The sequence below is a fragment of the Neolamprologus multifasciatus genome, chromosome 5 (assembly GCF_963576455.1).
Source record: "Neolamprologus multifasciatus chromosome 5, fNeoMul1.2, whole genome shotgun sequence".
Lineage (NCBI taxonomy): Eukaryota > Metazoa > Chordata > Actinopteri > Cichliformes > Cichlidae > Neolamprologus > Neolamprologus multifasciatus.
In genome coordinates, this window is record NC_140443.1 from 3,758,809 (window position 1) to 3,773,425 (window position 14,617).

General features: G+C 39.4%; 2 protein-coding genes across 4 annotated transcripts in view; one reads left to right on the forward strand and one right to left on the reverse strand.

Moving 5' to 3' along the window:
- The window catches only part of LOC146517828 (deoxyribonuclease-1-like), a 72,849-nt gene extending 64,819 nt beyond the window's left edge, over window positions 1-8,030 (forward strand). For all 3 annotated transcript variants that reach the window (XM_085161327.1, XM_085161328.1, XM_085161326.1), the window contains exons 2-10: window positions 1,210-1,302; window positions 1,392-1,486; window positions 1,592-1,669; window positions 1,805-1,917; window positions 3,247-3,359; window positions 4,452-4,606; window positions 6,944-7,040; window positions 7,154-7,280; window positions 7,543-8,030. In XM_085161327.1, coding sequence (XP_085017453.1) covers window positions 1,222-1,302; window positions 1,392-1,486; window positions 1,592-1,669; window positions 1,805-1,917; window positions 3,247-3,359; window positions 4,452-4,606; window positions 6,944-7,040; window positions 7,154-7,280; window positions 7,543-7,730 — 1,047 coding nt within the window. In that variant the 5' untranslated portion in view covers window positions 1,210-1,221 and the 3' untranslated portion in view covers window positions 7,731-8,030. The remainder of the gene's footprint in view (window positions 1-1,209; window positions 1,303-1,391; window positions 1,487-1,591; window positions 1,670-1,804; window positions 1,918-3,246; window positions 3,360-4,451; window positions 4,607-6,943; window positions 7,041-7,153; window positions 7,281-7,542) is intronic.
- A 32-nt stretch (window positions 8,031-8,062) lies between these two features.
- LOC146517834 (granzyme B-like) lies at window positions 8,063-9,846 on the reverse strand. Its single transcript, XM_085161334.1, has 4 exons — window positions 9,560-9,846; window positions 9,006-9,135; window positions 8,529-8,801; window positions 8,063-8,414 (listed from the first exon to the last, which is right to left on the reverse strand). Exons 1-4 carry the CDS (start codon window positions 9,778-9,780, stop codon window positions 8,211-8,213), a joined length of 828 nt encoding a protein of 275 aa, XP_085017460.1. The 5' UTR covers window positions 9,781-9,846; the 3' UTR covers window positions 8,063-8,210.
- Window positions 9,847-14,617: the final 4,771 nt, after the last annotated feature.

Genomic DNA, 14,617 nt, shown 5'->3' on the forward strand with positions numbered 1-14,617 from the left:
TCAATCAATCAATCAATCAACCAACCAACCAACCAACCAACCAACCAATCAATCAACCAACCAACCAATCAATCAATCAATCACAATACCTAGGTATTTGTATGAGGCCACAGTTTCAGTAGAAATGCGTTGAGCAGATACAAGAGAAGGAAGTACTGCCGGCACCCTCTTTCTGGTGAGAACAGCTTGACTTTTCTTTTCCTTTATTTAAAAGAGCACAACAATAAGTAATTGTATCATATGCATAAAAATGAACAGGCATCTAGATTTTGTCTCACACTGTTTACATAGTAAATAGTAGTATTTACTATGTAAATAATGTAGCCCAGGACAGAACACTACGGGACTCCATTAGTGATATTTTAAAAAACCTGGAAGAGAGACCACTGAGCTGCAACTGCTTTGTTTGAAAGTCCAATTTCCAGTGATCTCTGACATCATAAAAGTCTATAGTCAACTGTTTAAAAGCTTTGAATAGATCAATAAAAAGAGCTGCACAGTAGTTATTTGAGACCGAGGCTTCATGGAGGTCATTGAGAAATTTTAGGGAAGCTGTGACAGTACTGTGTAGTTTCCTAACTCTAGATTGGAAAGGAGATAAAATACTGTTTTCCTCCCGATAACAAAGGTTGATTATTAACAAACCTTAGCTAAGACAGAGTTTGGAAATTGGACTGTAATTATTATTAACCATTGAAGAATCACCACCTTTCAGTGGGGGGGGGGGTACAAATGCACACTGTAAAGGACGAGTGTAACATTTAAAACATAAATTATCCCTGCTCTCTGAAACCTTCATTTAGGATTAAACACACATTTAATATAAACTTATTATTGGGAATTCTTACCCAAGGTCAAAAAAACCTTTCATGTGCCAAATGTTACTGCAATGAGAAACCGCATTAGAGGAACTGGACTCCCTGGAACTTCTCCATTTTCAATAAAAGCTACAATTTCTCAGGCCTTCACCTGGGAAATTGTAACTTTAGAGTCATTAGAGACATATTTTAGAATATACATGTCGCAATATAACCAACCACGGTTTTTTCAGTGTTTAAGTTTTAGTTTCTCATTCTTCCCTTTGCTTTGATTTCTTCTTTTTTCTGCTGCACTTCTCCATTTTCTTCCTCTGTTTTGATTCAGCAGAAGTTTGAACAATTCATCACACACTGTGTGTTGGTCGTCTAAAACAGAGTTGGTCTCTTGCAGAATCAAGTCAGAATGAAGATAGCAGCCTTTAATGGCAAGAACCTGGGACATAAGAAAGTCCATGACAAGTCTGTCATCAAACAGCTCACCAAGGTGATAATAATTTTACCTTTACAACAGAAAGCTTTAAATCCAACACCAATGATAAAATGTGTAACACTTAAATGATGTGTTTCCTCCAGATCATATCTCGGTACAGTTTGATTGTCCTGCTGGAGGTGGTGGATAAGAGCGGCAAAGCCATGGAAACGTTACTTCAAGAACTCAACAAAACTGAGTGAGTTCCCTGCAGTGATAGTGTGTGAATTTACTTATTTTATTTATGATATTTTATGTAGAAAACTGCATGTTTACGTGGCTCTGTTTTCCTCGGCACTAACAGAAAACGCCCCTACGTAAAGACTGCCAGCAAACAACTGGGACGAGACACCTACAAGGAGCAGTATGTCTGTTTCTACAGGTTTGTGTAGAAACAGACTTTAATACAACATCTCAGTGATTTGCAGACTTGAATTTGATTATATTTAGAATTGGTGTGCATGTGAGATTCATGTCCAGACACGTTGATGTCTAACTATACGTGTTTATCTCTCAGACCAGATGAAGTGACGCTGAAGGATTCACACCAGTATGAAGATAATCAGGCTGGAGATGAAGATGCCTTTGCCAGAGAGCCCTTCATCCTGCGGTTTCATTGTCCAACTACAGGTTTGTGCTTTTTACTGTGTTTGAGTAACGCTTTAAGTTACAAAACAAAACAAGTGGAAGTGCCAACCTCTGCAGTTCTACTTTTTAAAACCTTTATTTAATCCTACTGCTTGTTTGTGCTCCAGTTTTGGTGACAAATCCTTTTATTTTATCAGTTTCATAATTCATACTATCAGTGTTGAGCCTTTAAATAGAGAGTTTGTGAGGCAAGATGAAGAAGCAGCATGCTGCTCTTGTCTTCAGTCATCTGTACTGAGTTTCAGTTACAAACAGTACCACCTCATCCACATTTTCTTCGCATGAATATAGTCAGTAGCACACTAACACATATTTCACATACATTTCTACAGAAATCATATTTTAGGTAGTGCATAACATGAACTGTAAGCTGGAACATATGCATCTTTTTGATTTGAGCTGACACTTTACCCGACTTCTCACAGTATTGAAATTATAGTTTTAGGAACTACAGAAAATCTCTCAATAACTAGCTTACATGGAAATAATGTCAGAAATTAAATGAAATGTCTTTGTCAGAAAAAGGAAATGCAAAACGAATCACTGTGGAGGGGTTTGTGTATCCCAGGGATCCCGAGGACTCTGTTGTTGTGGGTTTTCTATGATGGCAAATTCGTCTTGGGTGATTCAAAAGCCCCTATGAGTATAAAATATAGGAAACAGTTCATTTTGCCCAGGATAGAGTTACTGGGTCCCTCCCTGGAAGCAGGCCTAAAGGTCAGCGCCTGGCTGCGGGGCCTTAGTTCATGGGGCACAGCCGGGGACAGCCCGAACAGGGGACATGAGCTCACCCTCCTGTTGGTCCACCACCAGCAGGAGGTGCTGTAGGGGTTGGATGCAGTATGTGCTGTGTTGAGTCCAGGAGCACAAGCACCCTGACAGATCAATCCCCAGCTTCTGACTAACGACCGGGACATGGAATGTCGCCTCTCTGGTGGGAAAGCGCTTCTAATGTCAACTGAGGATGCTGTCGGGTTGCTGTCTCCATATTCCCACTGACACATCTTCTGTAACCAAGCAGAATGTGGGAATGAGGGGGACGACTTGTCCATCACTGGGGGGTGAGGTGACTGTGGCAGTTAAACATCTCCTTGGTGGCAGGGCCCCTGGGGTAGATGAGGTTGGCCTGGAATTGCTGAAGGATGTTCGAGGGCTTGCTGCCACTTGTCCTCACCTGGGCTAAGTTGAGCCACTGAACAAGACCTCTGAACCGTGTTTATGGAAAGACTAAACTGACACTGTGAATGTGTAATATTTACTCTATTCAGGTGTACTTTGTATTGAGGCCTCTTTGCTTGTGAACTCTTTCAGTTGTACAAGATCTGGTCCTGATCCCTGTGCACACAAAGCCAGAAGACACTCTGAAGGAGCTGGACGAGCTGCACGATGTGGTTGAAGACATCAGGAAGAAATGGAAAAATGATGTAAGTTTGAGACAAGAGCCCTAAGAGTTTAGTTCCTGTGTTTCTCTCCTCTCTGAGAAACCTTCTTTAGATTTTGGTTGCTTCGTGGTTTGATCAAAGTAATTTGTTGTGTTGTAGATGAGATTATTTTTTTGGACATACTCGAGTTCATTTTCCAATAGTCTTAGTACCTTCAGCGGTAGCAAAATATTGAAATGCATACATTAATAAACTATTTTATTAATGTATTAATTAAAAATTGTGTGGATGTGTGTGAACACACACACTCCACATCTTCTCGAGCTCTTCTCGGAGCCCTTGGTATTTCTCCAGCTTCTCGTGTTCCTTCTTTCTGATGTTGCTGTCATTGGGAACCGCTACATCGATCACTACGGCCGTCTTCTTCTGTTTGTCTACCACCACTATGTCCGGTTGGTTAGCCACCACCATTTTGTCCGTCTGTATCTGGAAGTCCCACAGGATCTTAGCTTGGTTATATATATATATATATATATATATATATATATATATATATATATATATATATAAACTTAAACTTCATGCATGCATTTACTGTATTACACTTTATAGATGCTTTGCATGTTAATTACATGTAAATTCTGTCTGGGTTTGATAAAGCATCACAGACCAAAAACCATCTTGAAGATAAGCTATGCAGGAAACATTGGAGTTTGAAAGTGAGCAAGACAAATTTAAAAAATATATCTTTTTATTATTATATTATATGTTATTACCTTTTTCAATCACATAGTGAATCAGAATCAGATTATATTTAAACTATTAGATTTTGTCTTTCATGTAAACAAACTGATAACAGAGGAGTTTAAAAAAACAGCTTTAAATACACAAATGCATAAAGTTCCTGATTCATTGTATCCTGTTTCTGTGCCTTTCAATTGGCCTCTTACTGTGAAGTAATTTGCAGTAAACAACAGAGAGTAGTATTCAGTTATTGTCCTGCCAGCTCCTCACAGAATTATGCAATAATAATAAATATATGACACCACATAAACCTTGGTGCTGTTATTTAATCAATCTGTCATTGTATTAAGTGAGTTCTGCTCTCTGTCGACATTTTCATTTCTTTTGTAGAACATTATGATTTTGGGGGACTTTAATGCAGACGGACGATATCTCTCCAAGAAGAAGAAGGAAAAGATCCGCATCTGTTCTCCATCCTACGATTGGCTCATTGATGACGATGTCGACACCACAGCTAGCAACAACAATGATAACACCTACGACAGGTGACACACATGATAATAACATAGGAGGAAACTAAAGACTCATCTTTATTTGGCCAAGTTTGTGCAAACAAACAAGGAATTTGACTCCGGTTCACTTTTTTCTCTTCATGCTGTGAAAGAAATGTGCGTGTTTATATATGTACACACACAAACACACACATACATAAAAAGCAGTGGGTTATTTCAGTGTTCATCAGAGTGACAGTGTGGGGGGAAGAAACTGTCTCTGTGGTGGCAGCATGTTTAGTAAACAGCGTCTGTAACGCCTGCCTGAAGGCAGCAGTTTGAACATGTGAGAGCTCAAAAAGAGGAAGATACTTCTACAAGTAATAATATTAATGAAAATTAGTGAGTATATTACTCTTCATACTATCTGCACTATCACACCACATTTCTCCACATAAGGACACAAGTCGAGGGAAAGTGGACGGAGTGACGACTTTCTTTTAAGAGAGAGAAATCTGCACCACTGAAGCAAAAACCAGGAGAAAGAAACGGATGAACTAATTCATATAGGAAAATATTAATGAGTCACTGGTTGATGTCTGTACAGTTTACTTTGTGGGGAAGCACCATTTGTGTATTTTTGGTAGCTGAGCGACGACAAAGCCTCTGCAACATGGCCGACAGGCCTTTTTTTATTTTTAAACAGAGTGCCTCTCACAGCTAACTCTAATGTTAGGGACATTAGGGAATTTCAAACTGAGAGAAAAATAAAGGGATAAAATTATTGGAACTTCACACTGTAAATAGGGCTGCCACAAACGATTATTTTGATAGTCGACTAGTCACCGACTAATCAGATCATCATCCATTGGACGTAAAAGGTACATCTTATTGCACCAGCAGCATCTGCTCTTATATAACTATCATTAGCTTACAGCTTTAAGTGTTTAAGGTCTGTGCTAACTAAAAATAAAGACAAGATGACAGTTTGTTAAATTTTAATGAAATTTGCAGATTGTTTCGGTAAAGTTCAATTAACTCCTTGCTATCTAAAATATAACGGGACACCGGAGTAAATTCTCGAGCATCTCACACTTCTGATAATCAGCTGTCTGCTTGACGTTTATTCAGCTGTGTAAAAACTATAACTTTAATCTCAGCCAAACCGATTTACTCAGGAACAAATAAAATACTAAAAAAGCCAAACAATAACATTTTTAAGTTATCTAAGTGACTTATATTACATGTTTAACCTGAGTAGCGAAAGACGGCGGTGGGTTTGAAAACGATTAGCCAGGAGTCCGGTGTTCTCACGGCTCTAGTTAGCCTATTCCCCGGCTAGCTATCGAGCTAGTGGGTAACAGACGTCTCCGAAAACGTCGGAGCGCTTTTGAAAATATGTGGTGTCTTGATAAACTGAGCAGATATTTGAGGTTTATACAGCTACATTCTCGCCTGAAAATATGTTAAACGTTTATTTTGTGACCCAGAAAGAATAACAAGAGTTATATTAAAACTAACTAGCTGCCGCCATTGTTGGAAACTGAGCAGGGCTGCGCTCAGTGTTGCCAACTCCTCAGTAAGGAAAATCGCTATTGGTTGTCCTAAAAGTCGCTAGAAGTCGCTAAATGACGTCATCACCTAATTTGCATAATTGGTCATGCTAATGTAATTGTAACCTAAGCTGCTGGAGAGAGAAATAACATCGTGGACGAGACATAAAGTGAGCAAAAAACGTCCTAAATGCAGTTAGAATTTATTTAGAACTACAAATTAAATTTCTTTTAGCAATTATTGTTTTTTGTAATGTCACAATTCCAACCCTGCTCCTTAATCCGGGCTTGGACCGGCAAAAGTGACCCGAAATAGGCACTCTGGTGGAGTTACTTTGTGTGTGTGTGTTTATTAGTAGTTTTAAACCTGATCCACAAAACAGCATAAGAGTAAAAGAAGAACTGACTGCGTTACAGCACCCGCTTCTTGTTGAGAGTAAAAGCGATATGCGCTTTCACGTCTTTTTTTAGCGACTTTTCTTGGAAAAAAAGTCGCTAGGGGGTCTGAAAACTCGCTAAATATAGCGACAAAGTCGCTAAGTTGGCAACACTGGCTGCGCTATGAATTCTGGGACACAGCTTCTTCTTCTTCTTCGGGGTTTAACGGCAGCTGGCATCCTTGTACATGCAGTGCTGCCATCTTCTGTTTCAGTCCGTTATTACACTCTTAAATCCTACTACTTATTCCTGCGTCTTTTGGGATCTTACAAAGCTTCAAACGACGCGTCGACTATTAAATCAGTCGTCGACGATTTTTATAGTCGACGTAATCGTGACTAGTCGACTAATTGTGGCAGCCCTAACTGTAAAGTGTATGTGTCTCCTCTTCCTCAAACAGAATTGTTGTGTATGGAGAGACCATGTCTAACGCCATCGTCCCCAACTCGGCCAAGTCTTTCAACTTCCAGCAAGAGTTTAAGCTGACTGATGAGGAGGTGAGACTCACTTATGTGTTTTTTCTAAACCAAAAGATAGAAATGATTTGACAGTTGGCATCATTTTAAAGGACAGCATCAGTGTTGTTGTTCAACTATATTTACTCTCTAAGGCACTCTGCATCAGTGACCATTACCCCGTGGAGGTGGAGCTGAAGACCAGAGCAGGAAGACAGAAAAGGATGGCTGTGCCTGACGGGACAGCGATTACATCTGGGGAAGAACAGTCTCAGAAAAAAGGTGTCTGAGACGGTTTAATAAAAATGAATTTTATAAAGGAGCAAATACCTCATGAATCTCAGGGCTGATGTCAGTTCAGTTACATTCTAATTAATTATGTAGAGTTGCTGTTTGTTTCGGAATCAAAGTGATGTGACATATCTACTTTTAACTGATATACACTAACAGTAACAAATTTATAGCAAACATGTTCTGCAGTGTTGTATCCTGGATGCTTATGAGAGCAGATTTTACATTTCCTTTTTCTAATATTAAACAACAGGGAAACAGAAGAAGACCGAACCAGCAGGGTCACCAAAGATGGCGCCCAAGCGAGCGGGAGCACAGAAGAAGAAAAAAGATGAGCCAGACAGACAACAGAAGAAGAAGAATGTAGGAACAAAAAAGAAGCGAGGTCAGGCATCCAACACGCCAACCAAGAGAAGACGTCAGGATGTTCAATGTTCATGATCTTACTATTAATTTTAAAAAGAGTTACTGTAGTTAGATGTAGTACTTGTATTAAACCGTCAAAGCTTCTATTTGTTTGATTTATTAGACCACAGGTGGTTCTCTGTGATACCAAAACACCTTCTGTTAGTCTCTAGTATTTATAGTACTCGATAAATCAGGATGAATGTACTGTAGCAATGTTTGTTGTTTACAAATATTAGTATTGCATGAATTCATTTTCCATGGCAAACTGATATCAATGTTTTTATAGACATGTTTTTGAAGTCATAATAAAATATTATTCATGCACAGAGACAATACTGTTCAAACATTTTTTTTATTCTTCTATGAGAGCAAAAGCTGACAGAGGCACAGCTTCCTGTAAACACTTACAGTGTGTTTGAAGCAAAGCTTTGTGTAAGAAAACAATATTTGAAACATTTTCTTTATTCTGCATTGAGAGCAAACGCTGACAGAGGCATAGCTCCCTGTAAACTCTTACAGTGTGCTGACGCAAAGCTTTTTGTATTTTTTTTCCTTGAGAATCATCCTGATCCAGTTCAGGTGTTTTGAGATATCTGTATAGACATTGGGGACATCTGGATAGTTACAATTTCCCAGCTCGGTTCCAGGAAGCTGTTTGTTGAAAGAAACAATACCGACAGCCATTCCCTTGCAGACCAGAGGGCCACCAGAATCACCCTGTAAGGAGGAAGTATGTATTTTGTTCATGTGATACTTAATGCAGGCTGCTCATATATTTCTCAACAACAGAGCAGTTAGCAAGAATTTTCAAGGAAAGGACAGAAAAGATACCTGACAGAATCCTTTTGTTGTGTTGTATCCACCTGCACAGATAATATTGGGAGGAAGATTGTATCCAGGAACCTTTTGAGCCCAAGCATTCTGGCAGTTTTGTGGGCTGATGACCGACACATCCACCACTCTCAGGTCGTCAACAACACTACCATAAGTTTTTATCTTACCCCATCCAGCCACTTGGCATTTATCATTTTCATTTAATGTCATTTCACGGAAGGGAAGCTGAATGAATTGAATTCTTTTGCTTGGTCGGACAGGTGTAGACAGCTAGAGGCACAGAAATAAAGAGTAAAGATTATAAATGAGTGAAAACCATGTAACAACAATAGAGAACATTTATCTTTTATCTTTTTTTAAGTACTTCATACTTTAACTAGAAATACCTTGAGCAACTTGCAAAATAGAACACTCAAAAATTTAAAAATTCTTATGTGATTTAATAAAATAAAAAAGACTTTAAAAAGACCTTACTTTTAGGAGCATGATGTCATATCCATGGCCAACATTCTTATAATCTGGGTGTTTGCATTTCTTGGCAATCTTCATTTTCTTATCAGCCTTCTTGAGGTTGTGGTTACCAAGAACTACACGTTTAGGATTCCTGAATAAGATATAATTCTGAGATCATCAGAACGAGATTTTCTGCAGTTGCATGCACAACAAGATGAACAAAAACTAAATGATAAATTTATTTTTTATTAAATTCAATTTTATTTATTCACTACAACAGTTACTTCAGGGTTCTTAGCACAATTGGTGCAATAATTCAGATGGTATCAGAATTATTAAATTATTGTGATCATTAGATACAAACACACACATACAGTATGTGTATATATATAGATATATATAGATAGATAGATAGATATGGAGATATAGAGATAGATATAGAGATATAGAGATAGATATAGAGATAGATATAGAGATATAGAGATAGATATAGAGATATAGAGATATAGAGATAGATAGATAGATAGAGAGAGAGAGAGAGAGAGAGAGATTTCCTCAAAGAGGTGATTACTTACAGGTCACAGTGTGCAGCTGTCATTACAAAGTCCTCAGACACAAGGAATCCTCCACAAACATGGTTGCCTCTGTAATCCTGCACTGATGCCATATACAGCATTTCGTTGTCTGGGGCTATTTTCCCATCTATAATTTTACTTCCAAGGACTAATGGCGACTTACCATTTTGCCCGAGGAATGTCAGCACATGAATCACCATAAAGTGTTGCAGAGCAAACATCTTGGTGGTGAAAGCTCGATCTGTTACCTTGAGACCGACGGGTCAGTCCTTTTAAGCAGTTTGTACTGACTAACATCTGACTTCCAACCACTTCCTGTAAGAAGTGTGGTTTTGAAACTTTCCACAGCAAATAAGTCACTTTTACTATCGATCACCATCTGTTATATGTGTGCACCCATTTCTCACTAATATGTCTTACTGACAAAGTCTCTCTTTCTTTTCCTATGGGTGGACAAGATGCTTTTGCTTGGAACTAGAAAACCAAAATCAAACTGCAGGGCTTAAATAGATACTTGAAGATTTTCACATTTGTTTTTTGTTTTCCTTTCTTTTTAATCAAGAGTCATGTTTAGAGAGCTGTGATCTTGGAGAAAGAGTAAACATGTGTCATGTTCCTGGGTCTGTTGACCCAGCGTTTTAAGTTTTAGTTTATTTGTATGTTGTTTATGTTTAAGTTCATTAGATTAGCGAAGTTCATTTGGTTATTAGACTCCTTGTGTTTTCTTCCCCTGTATTTAAGTTTCCCTCACCCTTTGTGTTTCATGCTGCGTGTCTTATGTTATCAAGTTTGTATTATCATGTCTGTCTCATGTTTCTTGTTTTATTTTGAAGGAGTCGTGTGTTCTTTGTTCATTGTATTTAGTTTCACTTCCCTTGTCCTGTCATTAGGCTCATGTCAGTCAGCTGTTCCTCCATGTGTTCCCACTTCCCCTAATCACCTCCTGTGTATTTAAGTCCTCTGTTTTCAGTGTGTCATTGTCAGGTCGTCTGTTGTCCACGCCACGGTTTTTCTTATTGTTTGTTTAGATTTCCCAGTTTAGGTTTGTGTTAATTTTGCTTCAGTTTGCCTTGCCCTTTGTTTGTACCTTTTTTTACCAGCCATATTAAACGGCTCGCTTTTTGTAAACATTCAAGTTCTGTTCCCTGTTCCTTGGAGTCTGCGTTTTGGGTCCTTTTGTCAACCCCTACAGTCTGCCCTCGCCAGACTGTGACAACATGTAAAGTGATATTAATATTTATTTTATTAATATGGCATTAACAACACCAGAGAAACAAGGAGAGTAGTACTTTGGCAAAACATGTCAACCATGTTGTAAAGATCATAAGTATTAGCAAGCTTTTAGCTTGTCTAATTTCTGTGCTTATTATCCTTCACATTATTGTAATTTTATGATTGAGTTACTATTATTACAGACATGTTTATTTTATTATTTGCAAGAAATATAAAATAACCATAAATTATGAAGAAAGAAAACAATGCTGAGATGCACCACCATTTTTATGGATGACTGCAGACACTCACGGTTTACCTCTCTCCCGACTTCCTGTGTCCATACTGATGATGATTTAAACCAAAGATTTCAAATTTGGATTAATGACTCCATCAGACCTGTTGCCAGTGCTCAAGCTTGTTTTCATTGTAAAAAAGAAAATTTAACCCAATTTCAGTATGGTATCTTCATGTTGTGTTCATTTCACATTAAACAGTTTTGTGTTCCTGTAACTATAATAATAGATATTTTTCACTATTTGTTGTGTTTGATGTTTTTATCAACTGAAGTTCTTGAGAACATGACCATTTTTGGACTTGAATTTAAGGCATATAAACTCAGATTGATGAAACATACATGTATATTTTGACTATAAGAATGAATCAGTTGAAACATACTATACTATTTATCACAGACTACTTTAGGTCAAGGTTACAAATAACATTTGTTTTGAAACCATTTAAAATTTTTTACACAGTTGCGTCTGTTACCACTTAAAAGTGACCAGGGATATTGTATTTGTATATGGAGGAAAAATATCCCAAAATTATGCTTTCTTCTGACACAGCTCACGTTATCTTGTGTCCCTGAGACCAGACAGAACCACAAACTTCACTTGGCTCATTTCAGGAACACCATCTGCAGGTTTCCCAGTATAAACCTGGATAGTCCAGGCATTACTTGTCCTGGCATCACATGTTGCCCACAATTTTATGCCATATTTAGACTGCTTGCTTGGCATATACTGTTTGTCCCTTAAAAAACTGACAGATGCTCATCCACTGTGACGTTGGGACTTGATATATAGATGAGTAGCTGGCATTCCTCACACACTTGTCCCAAAACTTTCTGATCACTGCCTTTTGTGTTAATGACAATGATCTGATCTTGTATCATGGTTGTCAAAGCAAATCACCCATAACAACATGTAAAATTTCAGGGGTGCCATGGTGGTCCGAAGAATTGTCCATCCAGACTCTGCATCCCATAAACTGCTGGTAGATTACTATCTGTACTTGTACACAACACTTAAAATCAAGTCATGAATGCTTTGATGTCTTTCTGGGATACCTCCTTCCATTTGTCTTTCTAAATCTGTTTCCCCTCAAAGTTGGTCGAGTTTAACACTATGGTACTTTAGCACTTGGTGTTCGCTCTCTCTTTCTCTCTGCGGTAGAGTATCACTTCCTGTTCCTGCTCAAACACAGACAGTGGTGTTTCTGTGTAGCTTATCTGCTTAGCAATTTAATTAAAAACTTTTAAATACATTCTTTTTTCATAGTATAATCTTCATGTGCTTCATCCGAAGCACACTTTCTGTGTACTCACTACCTAATTTATAGCCAAAGTATTCACTCACTGTATCTGTACTGTTTCGCTAGGTTAGCTTAGCTCGTAGCCAACTCGTTAGCACCATGGCTACTTCACCTGTCCCTCCTGCACTTTCCTGCTCATTGTGTCAGATGTTTAGTCACTCCTCGGCCTCCTTTAGCAGTAATGATACTTGTAACAAATGTAGCATATTTGCAGCTCTGGAGGCCAGGATTACTGAATTGGAGACTCGGCTTCGCACCCTTCATTCACCCGTAGCTAGCCAGGCCCCTGTAGGTGGTGCAGCCGAAGATGGCGTAGGCCCCGCTAGCTGTTCCCCGGCAGACCCCAGGCAGCTGGGGAAAGAGGGTGACGGTGAGGAGGAAGCATAGTCCTAAACAGAAGCCCCAAGTACACCACCAACCCGTTCAACTGTTTTTCCCCACTCTGCGACACACCCGCCGGGGGTCAAACTCTGGTAATTGGTGATTCTGTTCTCAGACATGTGAAGCTAGAGACACCGGCAACTGTAGTCAATTGTCTTCCAGGGGCCAAAGCAGGTGACATTGAAGGAAATTTAAAACTGCCGGCTAAGGGTAAACGTAAATTTGTCATCCAGGGAAGGACGGATGTTGTTTTGCTTTGCTGTGTTTTAATGTAAAGTGTGCTTATTTATTTTTTATATTGCATGTTTTGGTTATACCGTCAACCTGTCCTGGAGAGACTCCGCCCTTTTCCCGCTTTTACTAATTGGACACACCTGAGAGGAAAGGAGCGAGTGGTAATTTACAGAGAGTGCTCAGTGACACATGGGACTGGTGGAGCTTGGCGTTCAGGAGGCAGGAAGATAGAGCGGCAGGGACTAGGGACGCGGAGCAAGCGGTTCAACTGATGCAGCAACAGGAGGCCAGATTACGCGTCTGCGGGAAATTAGAGGCGGCAGGGCGGGCTGGTGCCGATTGGCGGTTACAAAGAAACGGCGGGCAGAGTTGAGAGCTCTGCCCACCCGGGGTAAGTCTTTTTCACTTGTCCCCTTTAATGAATGATAGCTGCCTAAAAGAGTAGTGACTGCCGCTGCCTTCCTTTCTTTAGCGCACCGGGGTGCAGAACGCGGAGAGGAAGGCGAGGACGCTGCCGGGTCCTGCACCGCCTCACTGGATTTTTAATTCTTAGTGACTCTTATACCGTGGCGGACGTGTTGTGTTGTCCCCTGGCCAGGGTTGTTTTAATTCATTTTATATTTTTAACTATTTAAATATAATAAATTATATTTTAATTATACAGTTTTTATTTTGTGTGCTTTCCCTTGGCGGCTCCACTGCTCTGTCCGTTTGGAGGAAGGTTTCCCTCCTTTAAAAACACTGTGAAAAACATCACCTTTGCTCTGTTACAAATTCAGTAAAATCATAATTCACATTGGCAGTAATGACACCCGGTTACGCCAATCGGAGGTCACTAAAATAAATATTGAATCGGTGTGTAACTTTGCCAAAACAATGTCGGACTGTTTTCTCTGGTCCCCTCTCCAATCAGACATGGAGTGACATGTTTAGCCGCATGTTCTCCTTAAATTGCTGGCTGTCTGAGTGGTGTCCAAAAACCGATGTGGGCTTCATAGATAATTGGCAAAACTTCTGGAGGAAACCTGGTCTTGTTAGGAGAGACGGCATCCATCCCACTTTGGATGGAGCAGCTAGAAATATGGACACATTTATTAACCCCCCCCCCAAAAATACGACTATCCAGAGTTGGGTCCAGGAAGCAGAGTTGCAGTCTTACACACCTCTGTGCAGCTTCTCTCCTCCTGCTACCCCCCCCCCCCAAAAAAAAACCCCCATCTCCATAGAGACTGTGTCAGCTCCCAAACAGGCAAAAAAACAAACTAAAAACCAGCAACAAACAACTTAAACATAAACAATCACAAAGAAAGAACAATACAGTATCCACATCTGAACCAAAGAGTAAAACAGTGAAATGTGGATTATTAAATATTAGGTCTCTCTCCTCCAAGTCTCTGTTAGTACATGACTTAATAATTGATCAACAAATTGATTTACTCTGCCTTACAGAAACCTGGTTGCAGCAGGATGATTATGTTAGTTTAAATGAATCAACACCCCCGAGTCATTCTAACTACCAGAAACCTCGAAGCACAGGCCGAGGGGGAGGTGTGGCAGCAATTTTTCACACCAGCCTATTAATTAATGAAAGACTAAGACAGACTTTTAATTCATTTGAAAGCCTGATGCTTAGCC